The following is a 19,308-nucleotide window of genomic DNA, read 5'->3' as shown; positions in this document are numbered from 1 at the left end:
GCTACTTTTAAAAGTAACTTGTTACATTGCATGATTACAGCCATTAAAAAATAACTTGTAAAGTTGCAGGGTTACTTACTGAGAAAAACAACTTGTTTGTGTTACCAAAAACGAAACCTTTGTAATTTATTGTTGGTTATATTGTCCAGAGGGAGAGTAGTCTATGGTATGTCTAGTTTGAATGTACAGACTCATTCTACCGTCATTGCATAGCCTCGTCTGCGGCTCATAATCTGTAACTCAGCGGTTAATGAAAAGAATGACATGACAAGTTTTCTATTTAGTACATGCTGTAAATAGAAGTTGAGAGATAACTAGGTCAATGATTAATGACTTCCACAATGTAAAGGCTGTCCTCTCTCTGCCATCTCACTAGCTGAGCTACACATGAGTACTGACACAACCGTAGGATTGAATACCTTCCAGTAGTTCTCAGCTACCCTCCAAGAAGTAGGAAATAAATTGAAACAGCAAATGCTTCAGGGATATTGTTTCTTGTGGCAATAAAAGGAACAGGAAAATATGGTAAACTTTTAACAGTAATGAATTACTTGTTTGAAAACATAACTAATAAATAATAATTAAAACATATTTCATGGAACACCTTTTACACCCATGTAACATTGCAAAAATCAGGAACATCCTGTCTCAAAAAAAACCACATTTGTTATTTCTAGGCTGGATTACTGCAGTTCTTAATTATCAACCACCTCGAACAAGTCCCTTAAGACTCCCCAGCTGATCCAGAATGCGGCGGCATGTGTTCTGACAGGAACCAGGAAAAGAGATCATAATTCTGTTTTAGCTTTTCTGCATTGGCTCCCTGTAAAATCCAGAATAGAATTTAAAATCCTTCTGCTCACCTACAAAGCTCTTAATGGTCAGGCACTATCTTATCTTAAAGAGCATATAGTGCCTTACTACCCCACTACACTGAGCTCCTCTCTCCTCTCCCTTTCCACCTGTGTGCATTCTTATCCCTTTAATGCATTTTACTAACTTCTTCCCTCTTCTGTAGTCTTGTGCTTTCTCGTCCCTCTTCTCTCTCCTCCTATTGCTTTTTGTAGGTGTTTCATGTTAAATGCGACTTAATCTGGATTGTTTTACTCCAGGTCAATTTCTTGGAAGTGAGAGTTACCTTTTTCTAATTGTTTTCTGTAGGCATTTTGATAACAAAAATCTTCAACTCAAAGCAGAAAAGGACCCGATGTTACTGGCATTTTTCCCCCCATTGTCCAATTAGATGACAATAGTGGAGGACGAACTAGTGGTGGCTGTTGCTCATGTGAAGGAAGGGTTTATGTAGACACGTAAGTGAAAAAGAGACCTGTCAGTTAAAGCCTCCAGTCTCATTCGCTGTGATAAAGGGGAGGTTGTTACTCATGAGCAGATTAAAATTTTATTCTATTACAGTAGAAGCTAAATTTACTTATATAATAAAAAAAAGGTACAAATCTGTTTACTACAAAAGCAAAATAATGATTAAGCTAAGACAGATTATTCTGTGGTTGCCTAGAAACAATGTTTAAAAAATCACACCAAGCTTTAAAAAAAAACTGTAGGCAAAGTGCACTCTGTATGATCAGGGCTTTAGTAGGGTTAAAAAATCCCAAGGAGTAGAAGCCAAAGAGTTTGTACTGGTTTATTATTATTTGTTGTCTTGGGCCATCGCCAAATTTGCTCTGAGCTGGAATAAGCCAGAGACATGAAACGTTTCCACATAACTGGAAATCATGTGCAAATTTTTCACAGGAAATATGACCCAATAGGCCTGATGATGGTACTATAATTAACGGCCAAAACTTGTTAGTGTGATTTACTTGACATTTGACACACATATCAAACTCAGCTTGCTATACACAAAATCCTCTAGGACCATAAAAGCCCACCAGGAAGTAATTTTTGCTAATTTGCATAATCTGAAAAACAGTAATCTACTTTTTGAATTTTGATTTGTATCAACACAAAATTTAGCATACAGCCTTGCGGAACTGGGATACACCAACTCACTAGACCTTTCTCGGTCTCTCTCTCTCTGTCATTGCATGTGAGTGAAAAAGAGAACTGTCAGTTAAAGCATCCAGTCTCATTCGCTGTGATAAAGGGGAGGTTGTTACCTATGAGCAGATGAAAGGTTGATCCTATTACAGTGGAAGTCACCAGTACTCCCCCAAGCTTCATCAGGTTACTGTAGTAGATGTCATTGGGCCACTTCACCCTCAGGTCTATGTCCTGATGAAGGTTGAAATATGTTCAAACATCATCAATTAACACAGTTTCATTTAATAACCAATGCACTGAGCTTCAATATACTACTACTTTAATATTAAGGGTGTATTCATATGTACAGTGAATAGGCCAAATCACAGAAGATGTGTAGGCTAATACCTGGTATCCAGGAAGGGTGCGAACAGCCTCCACCACCGCCAGAGCAACCAGATGCTGCAGAAAGGGAATCCTCTGTCCGAGCCTGGAGCTCAGCTCAACCTGGACCCCCAGAGTGAACATGGCACAACCCTGAGGGCTTAGCCAGGCATTCCTGCCACGACCTGCAACAGCAAACAAAGGCAATATACAAGGGGACACTAAAGCCCCTTTCACGCAGGATAAAAAAACCACTAACATATATATTAATGTATCCAGTGTATGTGGAACACACACACACACACACACACACACAGTGTTTCCCTTAATTTACTTTCCATTAACTAGACTATGGTGGCCCGACACAATCTAATTTGTTCCACTATATATTAGATTTAGCAGTCCCAAGCGATGGCAACACTTCTTTTAATAATAGACCACTAAGTTTAAATATGTTTTTTTTGTGTTTTGCTCCGTCCCTGCTGCTGTAAGGTCGTAAGCTTTTGCATTTATTCATTTAGCTGACACTTTAATCGAGAACAACTTACAATTGCTATTTATGTCAGAGGTTGCACCCCTCTGGAGCAACTAGGAGTTAAGTGTCTTGCTCAGGGACACATTGGTGGACGTGTCACAGTGAGGAGTAGAACCCAGGTCTCTGACACCAAAGGCATGCGTCTTAACCACTGCCCCATCACCGCCCATACCTAACACACTTTGGCACCCAAGCTCACACACTTCCGAATCCGAATCGAGACAACCACTTTTCTTTTGTGGGAACTATGGTACCGTTAAGGGTTTGAACAGCTTAGAGATGTTTCCACTGTCACTCGTTTGTGACAACACGGTCAGCTAGCTGCAGCTAAATTTGGAGTGCACATGTATTTGAGCCTTTATGGTAACGTGCTGAATTTTATTCTGTCATCACTTTACAAAGACAAGTGTTGCCTTACCTGAAGAGAGGCTATGAAGTCTTAATTGTACTAGCACCATATACAATATACTATAAATTTCACCGGTCTTGGTAAATTTAGCATGAGGATACACATGTGACAACATCCAGTTTTCAAAATAAGGTGTTTACACAATGTATACAGCATCACTGGGGTGCTTCCAGGCTCTTGAAACATTGGGGGCTTAGCCCAGCCCAGAAATCTTTCTTGTATTCACCTGCTTTCATGCTCCGATCCATCCTCCTGCCGCTGCCTACCCAGTACAGTATAGTGTTGCTTTATAAATGTACATATAAAGTACATTTATAAAGCAACAGTAAAGGACCTCTACACAGTAACTATCAATTGTCTCATTTTCTGTTGCTACCTTATGCCATTTGTTAAACAGAACCTTATAATTACTTTACCTATAAATCATTGATCTACATCTTAATTATTAAATATCATAGGCCAAAAATCCATCCATCCATCGTCAACCGATTGGGACTGAAGCCAATCCCAGCTGACATCGGGCGAAAGGCTGGGTACACCCTACATTTATTATAATTTTTATAATTACTACTGATAAAAATTAACACTGATAATATTAATTAGGGGGAATCTTTGGGCTTTAAACACTTAATTTCCTGCATTCTGGTGAATTTTTCTGCACCAATTTATTGAGGAAATGTCTTTAAATAAAAGGAAACACAAAATTCAGGTGACAATTCAAAATATAAATAATATAGTGTAATATAATGCAGTAAAGCTCCCAGGCATTATGTTTTGCTGTCAGATATGTTTCTCCTGTAGATCAACTTTTCTCATTTAGTCAGTATACATACATGCAGGCATGCCTGAAGCACACTAAAATCTTTTTAAATGTGCATGTGGCACCTTTTCACCCCAATGATAAATTAGCTTAGCCTAATTCAGTTACAAATTCCTGAACTTTAATAGCTCCTGTGTTTCAGCAGCTTTTCTGCTCATGTTCAAAACTTTCTGCACAGAATCAGAATATCTCCCACATATCTGTGTTCTCTGATATTTGCAGAATATATTTTGAGACAAAATAAAATCACAATCTAATGAGAATGAAGTCATAATATTTTAACAAAAGCTACCTGTCCCTCTGCTGTGCATTACCCTGCCTTATTGCTCTGCTTATGTGGTACTATAGGCCTACGGTCTAAAGGGGTACCCGTCTGACAGATACAGAGCCCGTCTGGGACTGTACTAGCACACTGCTCTTCATCTCTTAAATGTTTTGATTAGGCTACAATTTTGCTAGGGACAATTCAGTAGGCCTAGTCGCGGACAAGCCCTGAAGCTGTGTGCAATGCTTGCTCTCTCTCTCGCTCTCTCTCTTTCTCTAAATGCAGGCAGGCTGAGTAACGGTGCGGGGTCACGTTATGTGAACTTCAAACAAAATGTAGCAATAATATTGCGAGTAGCCTCCATTCATTTTCGCAGGTCGCTGCCTCAACCTGTTCGGTCAAAAATGTGCGCACGATAGTAGCTGATGGTGGAGAAGTGCAGCCATCCTGTCAGTCATGCGATGCACAGCGTAGTTCATTACGAATGTGTGTTCATTTAAGTCTGTTTATCTTCTTTAATGTAAATAATAGTACTAATTACAATGAAAAATACATTATTTGTAACCATTTTTGCTCCCACGTAACTCAAACCCTGCTTTTCTCTCTCTCTCGCCTGTCATTCACCGGTCTTTTTCACCGGTCACCGGAGTTTTTGCCCTGCTGCAACAACTGCATGCAGGTCGCTGTTCCTCGCGGGTCTATTTCAAGTAGCCAGCTATTTAAAAATGATAAAATATTTTTTGTGTGGTTCATCAATGGTGATAAATTATCCGAAAGTGCTGCAAGGTGTGGACAACTCGGCACAACACCAGTGAAGCCAGGGCTCAGTCTCTTCAGCAAGTGTTCCTCTTCCGTACCACACATAAACACGCTACGCCTATGCATGCACACTGACGACCCAGGGTTAGGGTTACAATTTTGGATATATTTACGCACTTTAAAAACATTTGTTGAAAGTTTTATTCTTTTTCCATGTTTATTTACAACATTAAACGTTTAAATGCATATTGGGGGTCAGCCCTAGAAATTACTTACTAATTATTCTTTGATTTAGGGTTGGTGTAAAAACATTAAATAAACATGTTGACTTTTTTGCTGTGTCATCAAATTAGTTTACTAGAGCAGAATTCTTCATAGATCCAAGCTATTTATTTTGCTTTAAAAGTGCACTGGATAATGCATTTTACTTTCTTTCTTCCGGGGGACATACACAGCTGAACAGCAGCAATAAACAGGGACAACCTTTGTTTGTATGTGTGTCTATATGTGAGACTGTGTGTGTCTGAGTGCGTGTGGGTGAATGTGTCTGTATGTGTGTGTTCATAAGCCTGTTACAGAATGTAGTTATTAGTGAGAGTGAGACGCCACAACCGCGCCGCACCGACAGGCAGGTAAGACCCCCAGTAGCCAATAGGGGTGGGAGAAAAAAAAGAAATAGTTGACTGCCAGACGACCAACAAACGCCAAAGACACCGACCATCCAAATGCCAATTGTCAACGCAATGACGCCGGATCCACCAAATAACACCAAACATGAGTCAACAGCAAAAAAAAGCTGTTTGGCATTGTCAGGTTTGTTAAATTTTTCATGGGTGCAATCCACATACTCAGCTCTGCTGCTCATCCCACAAATGCATGTTCCTTACAGATGTGGCACCATTTAAAAAGGGACATAAAAAGGGTTTCTGATGGTACAAGATTTATTGCCAAGAAGCATTGTTACAACAAAGAAATAATCTATCAAACGCAATTGAATCACTTAATTTTTGTGCAAAGTTTATAAATTATATACATGTAGAAGTTTCTACTGCCGCACCACCAGACTGCAGAGCAGCTTCTTCCCCCAAGCTATCAGACTCTTAAACTCTAATTCATCCTCAGCACTGCTCCACTGATGATAGTTTATTTCTGTTTACCATTTTTCATAATTGATTCTTTATTAATGTATATTGTCTGCTACGTAGCAGAAGGGAGATACAAAACTCAATTTCACTCTATAACTTGTTATATTGTGACAATAAACCTACCTAGGTAGTCCTGCCCTAAAACATAGGCTGTTTTCTTGTCTATTTCCCACTAAATAGGACCATAATTTCCTAAATGAACATCACCTTATGAGATTTGAAACTAGTGACTGAGACAATAAACTTATTAGGAAAGTGTTTAATGAGATAATAATTCAGATGAGAAGTAGTCATCAATTCTAATGGAACCAGACTTCTTTATGCAACCAGCGGATTCGCCCCCTTGGGCCATTAGAAAGAATACAGCTTTAAATTATGTCTGCATGGTTTTACTTTTCAGACAGAGAGGTTGCCACTTGATTGAGATTAGAGAAATAACATTTGACAACCACTTGTCACGTCACTACAACTCTTGATTGGCCAACGGTGCGCGCCAAGAGCTGCAAAACAACTTTTAATACTAATGTTTTTGTGAGTTGCTAGTTCAACAGTCCCGACATTACTTTTTATTGGCCCCGGGCCATCGGGGCGCCGTTATTGTCAAGCTATATATACAGTATATGGCTAGTGGATCTAAGAACAGATCACAGCCATCTCCCAGAACAAGATCCAGTAATCATTACAATGGCAGACATCAAAGAAAGAGTGTTATGGACAGCACCAGGCCCTGACATGATCCATACCTACTGGCTGAAGAAACTAACTGCACTCCATGAACGCTTGGCAGCACAAATGAACCAACTGCTGATGGATGGGACCCACCCAGAAGGACGGACAGTCCTGACCATGAAGGGTCCCCAGAAGGGAACAATCCCATTCAACTACCGGCCAATAACCTGCCTCTGCACAACACGGAAGCTCCTGTCAGGCACCATAGTGGCTAACATGTGTAGGCACATGGCTCAATACATGGACAGGGCCTAGAGGGGAATGGGTAGTAATACCAGTTAGTATACAACGGTCCTGTTGGACTTCCTTCAACATCGGGCTGCTCCTGTGTTATTGCCTCGATAATTCTTTGGTTTGTAAAGATTACGTTTATAGGTAATTTAGAAATAATCTGATCATATTGGGAACCTGTGTTGTTGGAGAAGGCAGATCTGTGCAGCACCTTTCACATCAAAGCAAGTGGGTGGTTGGCTACTGTCCATAATAAAATGAACAGGCAACAATAGTAAGCTGCAGCAAGCAAGTGTGATTTTAAAGTGATATATTGATACCTTCGTGTAGATTTAAAAAATTAATATAACTGTATGAATGTTAAAACACAAAGTAACTTGTACATTCTGGAGTTTACTAACCAAGTACTTTTGTACTTTTCCTTAAGTATGTATATAAAATGGTAATTTAACCTTTACTTGATTTTTTATTGAAGTTTTGAGTAAACATTTTCAGTGCTCGGCGGCCCCAGTACTAGCAATAGAAAAACAGTAGTAGAGAATACACAGTGAGGAAAAAAAGGGGGGTTGGGGGAGTGGGAACGCAGGATTTTGGCCTGCCCCCGCTGCTGAAAAAAATCCTAGAGGAAACACTGAAATATATATATAGACATTGTATCTCACAGAAGTGAGTGCATCCCTCACATTTTTGTAAATATTTGATTATATCTTTACATGTGACAACACTGAAGAAATGACACTTTGCTACAAAAGCCGTGTTTCCATCAACGTTTTTTAATGTGCATTTTGAAGTATTGCATTAGAAAAGGTTGATGGAAATGGCAGAATAAAATAAAAAATCCTTAATTTCGCAAAAAAGTTTTTAATTTATCCAGAATAAATATCAAAAACATGTCTAATCAATAAATCAGTATTTTATTCAATCATCCAGATGAAGCAAATTAGAATAATGACAATCTTAAAATGAATCAAATTTCCTTGTCACTGATGTGTTGTGAGAATTAGTCTACTTTACTTAAAACTTTAAATGTTTCTGACATGTATTTATTTCAATATTCAGATTTCTGCATCAGTGTGTGCCAAAGAAAACAACTGAAACGATTCACAGACTGTGCAGACAGTCACAGATTGTCTTTAATGTTACTTTCAGCTGTTTTCTCGCTTATACGTGGCACGTAACAGAAAATATGAAACGGCCGAACGTTAGAAGACACACGGTGTAACGTTATGTTACCATGACAACAGCGGGGCAGAAATTACTTTTAACATGAAAGCGATGAAGAAATCAGGCATGTGATTGGCAAAGGGCAAAAAAGCAGGAAAATATACTGACACCACCCTACACCCCGATTAAACTGGCGGTGGCTCTAACATGGAAGGTAAAGCAGAACCCATGACAATAAGTTATTTAATGGATGTGTTGCAGTGGGAATCAAAGACAAGGGTCTAATCCACTGCGTCATCGCAACCTCTCTATAAAAATTATTATTTTGTATTCATTTTTTACCAAACCTCAACAGCTAAATGTGCAACATGAAACATGAAATAATTGAGTGTTTAACTAAATAATATAACTACTAACTTTCAAATTAGTTCAGTTGAAGTTAATAGATGATTTTTAATGAATAAGAGACAGCAGCAAAGGTTGTCGCGTGTTTAAGACCTGGAGGCCTGACTGTTAAAGAAACACTTATATTCTTCATGAAACGCAAACAGCTGATCAGTCTCTATCTGTTGGAAGCTGTAGGAAAAAGTTTGACATTTCAGCTCTGGCAGCAGGCTCGCGTGTGCGTGAGATGAGAACGACTGCGACAGTTTAACGGGATCGCGCCAGTTACACAGAAGCCGTTGCCATGGTTACCTCGCGGAGCGCTTGTTTGCCTGTCTGTTGATGAGGAGCGCGGAGCGACCCGTGCGAAAAGGCCTTATATAGCCTAAACCCTGTCACAACCATTCACAAGAAATTAATTAATAACATGCCAAAACCTTTAACATAAGGACGACTGAAAAAGCAACCATTCACACAGCAAAGTGTATAGGCTACATGAGTGATCAATAGACAACAAAGCCAAAGTAAATTTTAGACAGAGCCTATAACAAGCAATAATCAAAACATTGCCAATTTATCTGATCCTTATTGTCAACTCAGTGTTGGGCAAGTTACTCAGAAATAATATTACCTACTAGTTACTTAGCATAGGCTATAGACCTACTTCCTTAAAAAAGTAAAAATTAGCTACTCTACTTAGGCCCACTACTGGGTGATAGCCTATTATAACGCCACTCTCTACCGATGAGTCCAAGCATCACTGGCAGCAGCGGCCGGAGTTTCTCTCTGAGTTTCACGTTGCTATGTTGCTTTAGCTGATTTTCAATTAGCCTAAGTATAAATGTAAAACTGTTTGCGGTAGAAAACTTTTTAAAACAGATGACAATGTTCTTTGCATCTTAGACTGTGACACAGTAATGGCAATGACGTTTCTTACAGCTGTCGAAAATACCACTCTCTCCCTGTTCTCCAGTTGTCCTTTAGCTTCTTGGCTAACAGCTGACTTTAACAACATATGGTCTGGTGCCACTGAGCTGCAGCGCCATCGCGTATTCACGCCGGCGATGGTGCGTTCAGTAGCGCAGCGTTACTTGGATTAGTAACTGTAATAAAACAACTGTTTTGGAAATAGTAATCCGTTACATTACTCTTTACTGGGAAAAGTAATTTTGCAGTAGGCCTATTACTGCCCAACACGTTATGTACCACTGATGCGCGAGAGCGCCTGTGGTACACACTGTGCAGGTGTGGAATTGGCAGCTGAGCGTAAACGCACATCCTTGATACTTAGAAAGGAAGAAAACAGTACACACGTCAACCTAGATCCTTTCCATTTCACTCGGCCAGGTCCTGTACCCCCCACCCCCACCCCCCCCCATTCTTTTTTATTATAGATCTGCATGATTCACGTGGGTACCATTTTCAGGTCGGAAAATTCGGAATTCCGGATTAATCCGGAAAAAACATCATAGGCTACCAAGTCTGTGTGAGTGAACACATGCACATAAGACGACCTCTATACCCCCCCACGTGCACGCCCCCGATGCCATCGTCCATCCCAATGTTTCAATGTAGACATCGTCCGATGGAAATTTTGTAGACATCGCCCAACCCTAGCGGTCAGGGCTCTGGGATACTTTTGTTTCACATTTTCATGCTGCTTCACGTATTCGTGGACAGCAGTTGTGCTGCAGTGAAGCCGTTTCCAATCACAGAGCTCACAGAGCAGCACATTGTTGAATGTCTGTTTAAAATACTCCCAAACTTTAGACGGTCGAAGGTGCGGTCTTGTAACTGGAGCTTGACCGGGGGAATCCCACTAACACCGGATGCAGCAACGCTTCGGCTCACGTAATGCGAGTCCATGTATTTAAGTAATAGATTTTGTCGACTACGTTGACGAATCGCCCCGGCCCTACTTCCCTATGACTTTATTTTTCTCTGTGTGTTTAGGCTTTTCTTTTTTTGGGCCCCTGACAGATGCAGTGTTCGCTTAAAGTGACTTGCTTTATATTTGCGGGTCCTGCACATCTGAACGGCGAAGTGTTTCGACCATACCATTTTTACAATAACAGTGGGGGGCGGATTATCAGATGACAAGTATGATATGTTAGAATGATAATAACACATTTATTTATCATGTAAATACATCTGAAAAAAAGTGTTAATGTTGTACTTGATCCCATTTAAGGGTCAACCATAGACCTTTGCATGGGCCCCCCCTGGACCTCGGTCATCTGTACCCCTCTTTCAGAGAACACAAGCACCATGTCAGTGGCCTACTTGCTACTTTCTGCTGTTTTTGTATGTCACATGTAAGTATGTCACATGCCTCTGGAGAAACTATGGGGTTAAGTGTCTTTCCTACACCACAGGCATGTGTTTTATCCACTGCGTTATCAAGTAATGTTATCTCGTGATGTCGATTGTGTCACATCACAAAAAAACCCCAGAAAAAGCAAACTCATCTATTAGCAATGTGAAAGGAGTCAATTTTAGACTACTTTTAGTTTATCTGTGATTTAAAAACCTTCTGCTAATACATGTATATAATAATAATTATATAACAATATCTAATAATTTTGGTGTAAAAGGTGAGATGTGGTACCAAACACCGGTGTCAAAAATGAATGCAACTGAAACTTTGGTAAGTTAATACATTTAAGGTATATATGTGGATGTTGTGTATGCAGGTTTACAGTGTACTGGAGTACTGACCTCTGCCCTGGTTTTGTTGGGCAGCTACCGCTATCAAACTCACGTCCTTTGGTAAGTGCAGAGTCAGCCTGAAAAGAGACAAGAAGGATCAACACAGAAATGTTAAAACCTACTTCAAAGTTTCAAATTTTAATACTAATATATAATCACTTTTGAAAATCTATCTAGTGTGTATCTTGTGGTGATAATTGTGAATTGCAACCAACTCTCCAGTCTACCACTGCCCCTTAACCTTTCAAAGAGCATAGGACAGCTATGGTGCGTGACAGAGCACAAAAGGTGTCTCTTCTGAGACAGCAGAGAGTGGCCAGTCAAGAAATGAGGTTTCTTTAGGTAGATTTATTAAGAAATATTATTTAGTAAAACCATATGTTATTGTGACTTGAGATAACATGGAAAATGTAAGCCAAGAGTGTGAAACACCGTCACTCTTTCTGCACCACAGTCCATTATAAACCACACATTAGATAAAGTTTATATAAACATTGACAAGGGAAACACAATTCTCTGTGATTATGGACCCTCGCCAAAACTGCCCACCAGCAATAACATCTGGCCCGCTGCCAGATTACGGCACTTTCGTAGCGGTAAAAAATATAAATAAAAAAATGATTTGGTATTTTTTATATTATTTAAAATTCTGAACAACATTAAAATAGTCTGTAGCCTGCTTGACACACCTCTGAAAGAGCCGTCAGAAAATGTGATTCCCCTAAATGTCCTCTGCCTGGAGATACTGGGGAAATGCAAAAGCGTCCATAGGTTGATGGATGAGGATCAAACACTGAAACACATACACTGCAGCACATGCTGTAATCTTAGAAACATTCGCTGCAGAATCCATTTGTCTAAGAGAGAGAGAAAAAAAAAGTTGTCCCGTGGTGGGATCAAACACTCAACCCTTAGGTTGCAAGTCCTGCGCCTTACCAACTAAGCTAACTGAACAACATGTTAAAGCAACTCAATATTATGGCTTATATTCACATCCACGATCTAATGGTAGAGAATGTGGTTCTGATGCAAAACGTATTTGCCAAGTATATTATAACTACTACTTCTTCTAACTTACGGATTCATCATAGTGATGAGTGTCAGCACTGCCTGAATTCTACCAGAAGTAGAAAAAGAAGAACAAAGTGACGAAACACGCTCTGTGGCGCTGTTTGTCCGTTTTCAGCTACTGTAGAAACATAACGAAGCAACGTGGCAACGTCAATGGAAGGGGGCGCCCACGGTTATGTAGATAAAAATGTCTCATTCTAAGGTAATAAAAACATAATGGTTCATTATGTGATTATGTTCATTCTTTCCACACCACTGAAAACAAAGTTATGGATCTTATATTGCATGTCTGTCAATAGATCCTCAGAAATATTACACACTGAACCTTTAAGATTATTAATAATATCAATGGAAGTTACAATTTAAAGTGTAGTTGTATTGTCATGATCATCCAGCAAGATTGCAATTATTAGATGTGTCAGTCAGCATTTCATCAATGCTGATTTGAGAGCTTGAGGCTGTATTACTACCAGAAACCACAGAGAGAATATATTCTCTCATTTCCAGATGTAATGAAAGCTGATCCAGTGACCCAAGGCAACTGCCCTATATTGGCTAGCGAACAAAGATTATAAAGCTCCCAAAGCAAGAGAGCAGGGCCTTTCTGCTGTTGTGATGCAAATTTGGTCAGTGGTAAATCAGCTTAAGTGCAGTCCCAGTGTGAGGGTGCCCCGACTCTGGCCAGAAAGTGCTTTGTAACAGCCTTCTGTAAGAACTGTCTATCAAAGGGATAGATCACAATTTTCAGGTGCCCATAGGTACAGTGAAACAAATAATTCCTCCTGTTTATAAAAATTAAAATGCCCTTACAATGATACTGATAGGAGACAAAATCCAAAGCCCGACCATAAGCCTGAAAGATCTACTTCATTAATAGTGTAATATTTTCCATACCTTGTGATTTTTATAAAGTAAAAAAAGTGAGCTTTTCAGCGAGTTCAAAAATGGGTACATTCTGCTCAGGTACAGAAATTTTGACAAAAATTTAAAATAGCCGGCAATGGAGGAGCTGCCTGTCAATCTTGTCCTTTGGAAGTGCACTGATCTAGGGCTGTCGCGATAAGCGCAAAATTTAAATTCTGCGCTATTGGCTTAGCCAACTGCAGAGGATGGCAAGCACCACAACAACCGCAATGAAGCTAATGTGGCAAGCAGGCTCGGTGATGGACTAATGTTGTGATACTGAGGGACAGTCAAGAGAAACCGTGTAAACAGTAAGCCTCATTTGAAGCTCACTAAATAATGAATGCAGTACGTTTGATGCCTGCAGCTGTTTTTCATGTTGATTTCTGTGGAACTTTAGTTATGTCATAACTTTACTACAGCGCAGTTGTTAGTTGTTAAAGTTGAATGGAAGCCCCTTGTGCTCTGCACCGGTGTGAGTGTGTGTGTGTGTGTGCGCATTGCTGCGGTATGTGAATTGACTTAATATACATGCCCTGAAGGTAACGATTTACCTACTTGTGAAAAAGCCAAAATAAAGTTACAGAAATTAGTTTGTTCGCCAATGTTGTGTAACACTGCACACTAAAAACTCCTGGGTTATTTCTTCAACCCATTTTCTGGGTTAGTTGTGTTGGGTTAAAATTATGTGTTATTTTTTCAGAGAGTAACCATTTTCTGGGTTATAGGGCTAATATTTTGACCCAATTCCTGGGTTGTTTGGGTTTCTGGGTTATTTTTCAAAGAGTAACCCATGTTCTGGGTTATAGGGTTGGCTTTCTCTCTCTGAAATGCAAATTAACTTTATTGGCATGAATGTATAACAACCACCCCGCAGTTGTTCTGGAAAACAGTCGTTTGAAATAACCTTCGCTTCGCGCTCGATCCGTTTTGGCCTGTGCTTCTTCGGTGCAACTTTGTTATGTATTCATGGTAAGCGAGTATTTTCAAATTTTGATGTAACGTAAACTTTTCTCTGTCCATGTCCTCATTGCTAGTTGCTACGTTGAGACTAGCATTAACCGTGGTAATTCTGTGGTTGCCATGTACATCTAACTAGTTTAAAGTCCATGTAAAGTCACACATGACATGATGCAACCAATGTTTGAAGACTTTAAGCCTTAAGTTCAGTCCAGTTTTTGAATGTTGTCGAATGTTTGAGAGTTGTTTATTAGTTAAGTTGATTACAGTGGAAATTTTGTATAGTGCTTCTGTAGCAAGCAAATAATTATGTTTATGAAACGAAACAAGCACAACTCACTTCAAGACAGGCAAGGAGGGACTAGGAAAGGGGGAAAGTATTTTGTTAAAAATTCATATGACATCACCTGGAGCTGTTATTGAAGCACCAAACTCTAGTTCTGGCAAATGAGTTCAACGAACAGCACTCACTACACCACATTCAACATCTTTCAACCTGCTCTGGTCGGGTGAATAAAATAACTCGGTCCAATAGTCTGTTCTGTTTGAAAGCTCTGTGCTGTTCAGCCCTGTGGATAGTGATGGTTTCACTAGTACAACACTGCAGCAGAGAGAGTGTTCTCCACTGCAAGAGACAGAACGTTACTAACAGATAAGCATAACACTCCGTACACCAACTTCCAAAAGATATTTAGCCAATAATGTGGACAATAAAAATACATTTTCATTTCATTATTCCCACACAGGCAGAAGACTAAGATGCTTTCAAATGAACACAGTTAACAAAAAGGCCTTCCTTTTTCTTTGTTTTTCCATTTAATCAAAACTAGTTGGCTTTACTGCGAGTTAGGGCTGGACGATATGGCAAAAAATGTTATCAAGATAAAAGGTTTCATATCTTTCGATATCGATAATTATCACAATAAGTATCAAATCTTTATTTCTTTCGAGTTTAAAGGCTGACTTTTGCTCCTGAGGTAAAGCTGAAGAAACCTGATGGTTAACTGTGGTTTAAACTCTTCTTTGTGGTCAACACTTGAGGCCAAACAGAGGATCACTTCACAAATCTGAGGTGGGAGATTCAAAACAATTATGATAAAATCTTCTTTGTCAACAAATACGCATGAGTAACATCAAGTAAAAGCATTTTTCAGTCCTTTTTCCTCAACAAAATAAACATCTTAATAAAAAAATTAAGTCCTAATTTGTGTATGATTCAAGTGAATAAAATCAAACATTTATTGAATATTTATTGAACATTTGTTATATTATTATTGAAAAAAATTATATCGCAATAAAATTGTTATTATTGTCCAGCCCTACTGTGAGTTATGTTTCATATTGCACTGTAGTGGAATTGGGACAGGGGTGAACAGTTTGACATACAGTTAACTGAACTTAGAGCCCCCTTTTCAATTCATTCAATATGAATTCATTTTGAATTGAATCTCAAACTAGAAGCAAGAAGTGGCTCTGTAAACTGTGGTGGACAGTTTGGGTAACCATTTTTCCATTCACCTTTGTTTTCATTCACACAGCTTGGGAAACCTGAAAGCTTGTTTAAAAGTTATAATTACAGGTGCACCTAACAATAATTTTGATCATGAAGAAATCTGTGGGTTATATTTAATGTTTTGTCCATGCTCACAGAGTCCAAGGTGAGGTCTTCAAATGTCTTGTTTTGCCCAAAGCAGTCCCAAACCCAAACATTTTCAACTTACAATGATAGAAAAACAAATCTGAAAATCTAAGAAGCTGAAATAATTTGTCAATGTTGCCTAAAAAGTGACAAACAATTAACTAATCATCATAATAGTTGGCAATTCCTTTTCTGTTTATTTACGACTTGATGAATTGACTATTTGTTGCGTCTGTAGTTATAGTGTAAAACGTGCTGCTGAATAATAGCAAAAAAGAAAAAGGCAGGTTATTTAAGAAAGAGGGAGATCAACAGCCCCACAGAGAAAATGTGGATCCTCTGGTGTTCCTCTGAGATCCATTTCATCCTACTCTGATAACTTTGTGATTATTGTCAGTTACTCATTCCATCAAGACCAGAACAAAGACATAAAAAGTAGCATATTTGACAGATAGAAGGAAGAAGCACTGTCCCAAGAGGAAGAGCATGGGTCTCTAAATCGCTGCTCAGGGATCTGTTTTAGGGAGCAGCTAAGCCACAGGGGTCACCCTCCCACATACAGCAGGTCAGGAGGATAAACGCCCACCAGCTGAGTCAATTAAGAGAGAAGAAAGGTGGAGGAGGACTTGTGATCATATGCTGCGGGTGGGTCTTTCCCACACACAGCAATGACACCAAAGAAAAGAGTGTGGTGGTGGGAGGATTTATCTTCTAATGTGCCCAATCTATGAACTTCATTTAGATGGTACTTTTATCCCAAAATACGCTGCTACGTAAGTCAGAAGTGGCACATTTCTGTAGCAACTAGGGGTTAAGTGTCCACCCTAACCCTACCTCAGGGACGCATAGGTAGATGTTGCAGTGGGAATCGAACCTGGGTCTCCCAAGCCAAAGGCAAGTGTCTACCCTGCCCCCACACATACAAAAAAAACCCTCTTACTTCCCAGATTAAAAGATTATATCTGCCATCCATGCTCAGTTTTGAAAAAAGATTTGTGGCACATAAGCGTGTTTGCATTGATCATTCAGCAGCATCAAAGGGATGATCAATAAGAGAGGACAAACTAATCTGTAAATGTGATTAATTGACCTAATCCTGTTTACTGAGGGACAGCAGAAATTATCATTTCTAAATAGCACTATTGGAAGTGATCAATGAGAGAGGGCTGCTCCATTACCACCGGGCAGCTGAGACACCAATGAATGACCTTGCTTTGCTGACTTGATGATAGATGGCAATATCACAGAGAACCTCAGTTCATTCAGCAGTAGTAACCTGCAGCTTAGTTTTTTTCAGCAGTAGATCTTAGTCTCAGACTTTTTTCTCTAATTCTGACGCTGTTGTTACAAACACTCGTGTGTATGTACAAAGCTCTTTTAACTGACCATGATGAAAATGCTTTATAGATTGAATTTTCTTCTCCTTTGGTCTCTGGTAATGATTTTAAACAATCACGGACACTCACTTGTTCTCATAACTGCTAACAAATGACGAAAAGAAAGAGCATGAGGGCTCAGTGGTTAGCACTGTCTCCTCACAGCAAGACGGTCCTGGGTTCAAATCCTGGCTGTATGGAGTGTGCATGTTTCCTCCAGGTGCTCCCCCACCACCAGAACATAGGTCAGGTTAATTCTCCTGTCTGCGCAGACCAATGCTTGGAACTGGAGCTGGTCCCAAGGTGCTGTTTAGTGTCAGTGAACAAATTTCACTTAATGTTGTATTGTGTGTGTGTGACTATGTCATTTAACTACACTTCTGTGAGTAAGCAGACGTACATTTATGCAAAACTGGAATCTAGTTTTCCATAAAAGTAATTTTTTCACTGGTTCACTTGTGTATTCAACGAGACTGTATTAAAAGTAAGGGTGACCCCGACTAGTTGAAGATTCAATGATTCAATAGGCGCAGCCTGACTTCCAATCTCACAGTCGAATCTTCGCAGAGCAGGATCATATATTTTGGTTATATGGGGAAGCTCAACATCTGATTTTACATAGAACTTTAAATTGTGCGTGAACTTTGCAGGACGTTTAAATCATTTATCACCATTGATTAACCATGCAAAGAATATTATATTGTTTTAAAACAGAATCTGAAATGGGTCCCCCCCGCCATTTTCCATCAAGTTCTTCTTCTTTTTCTTGTAGAATTCTGGCAGTGCTCATCAGTACAATGAACACGTTTGAAGAAGAAGAAGTAATAATATACAGCAGGGATTGGCAAATAAGTTTTGCATTGGAGCCATTTTTTTATCCATGAGATGGTGGGTGAGAATATATGGCATAATGTTAACAATACATATAATAATGTTTAGTTAACTCAGCTGGTAAAGTGCAAGTCTCTCACCCAGAAAGTTGTGTGTTCGATCCCAGGTGGGAGAATTTTTGTGTCACATGCTAGATGCCACAAATCTTACACACTTAGGGCCTGATTTACTAAAGGCTTGTGTGAGTAAAAACGTGTGCAAACTTGATATCACCAGCAAATTAACAGGTAAGCTGATCTAAGGGCGTGCACGCAGAATGACATCTTTCAAAAGTTGCACCTGTTGTTCATTTAGTAATTTTGCCTTAATGAATATGCAATTTGGGGCGTTTCAGTTTTATTGTGGGTAACATGCAAATACATTTATTTACTACACGCAATGTGACCTACCAAGCCTAAATGCAATTTCATGTGAGAGCAGAGATGGCTGCTGTTGTCATTGCGAGAAGGAATGAAAAAACGTAATGAAATTAAAAATATTAGACATTATTCTATATCCAATGCATTGAAATACAATTATTTTATTTATTCGATGGACTATATGAATAGAATTGTTTTTTTTTGTATTTTCCTTTAGCTTTGGCAATACTGTTGTATTAACATTCATGCCAATAAAGCAAATTTTGTTTTGACCTGACTTCTTTTCTCCGTGAGATGGAAGTAAATCAGCAAATCAGGCCCATAACATTTAACCATTACAATAAACAACTAACAGCTGTGAAAGCTATGAGAGGATGTCCAGGACAGATGAGAGGTGATTTGATTATAATATATTCACAAATGACCAAGCTATTGAAATTACAACCTTGCACTAAGTATATTTAATTAATAAGTTAATTACTTAATTTTCTCAACTTTTCTACACAAACTCGCAGGTATGCATTGTTAATGCTGGTTTCTCAGTAAACACCTATAGTTGGACTGGATTCTGCTCCAATAACTGAGCCGTTTAACT

General features: G+C 39.2%; 1 protein-coding gene across 2 annotated transcripts in view; it reads right to left on the bottom strand.

Annotated features, from left to right (window-relative positions):
• hlcs (holocarboxylase synthetase (biotin-(proprionyl-CoA-carboxylase (ATP-hydrolysing)) ligase)) overlaps window positions 1–19,308 on the bottom strand; it is a 78,057-nt gene that overhangs the window by 10,325 nt on the left and 48,424 nt on the right. For both annotated transcript variants that reach the window (XM_038707901.1, XM_038707902.1), the window contains 3 exons: window positions 11,524–11,591; window positions 2,389–2,549; window positions 2,118–2,232 (listed from right to left, as the gene is read on the bottom strand). In XM_038707901.1, the coding sequence (XP_038563829.1) occupies window positions 2,118–2,232; window positions 2,389–2,549; window positions 11,524–11,591 (344 nt within the window). The remainder of the gene's footprint in view (window positions 1–2,117; window positions 2,233–2,388; window positions 2,550–11,523; window positions 11,592–19,308) is intronic.

Source organism: Micropterus salmoides, unplaced genomic scaffold, assembly GCF_014851395.1.
Source record: "Micropterus salmoides isolate LMB-PRFRI ecotype aquatic unplaced genomic scaffold, ASM1485139v1 Ms_hic_scaffold_9, whole genome shotgun sequence".
Classification (NCBI taxonomy): domain Eukaryota; kingdom Metazoa; phylum Chordata; class Actinopteri; order Centrarchiformes; family Centrarchidae; genus Micropterus; species Micropterus salmoides.
Note: the sequence above shows the minus strand (reverse complement) of the source record. Positions and strands in the feature narration are given on the sequence as shown.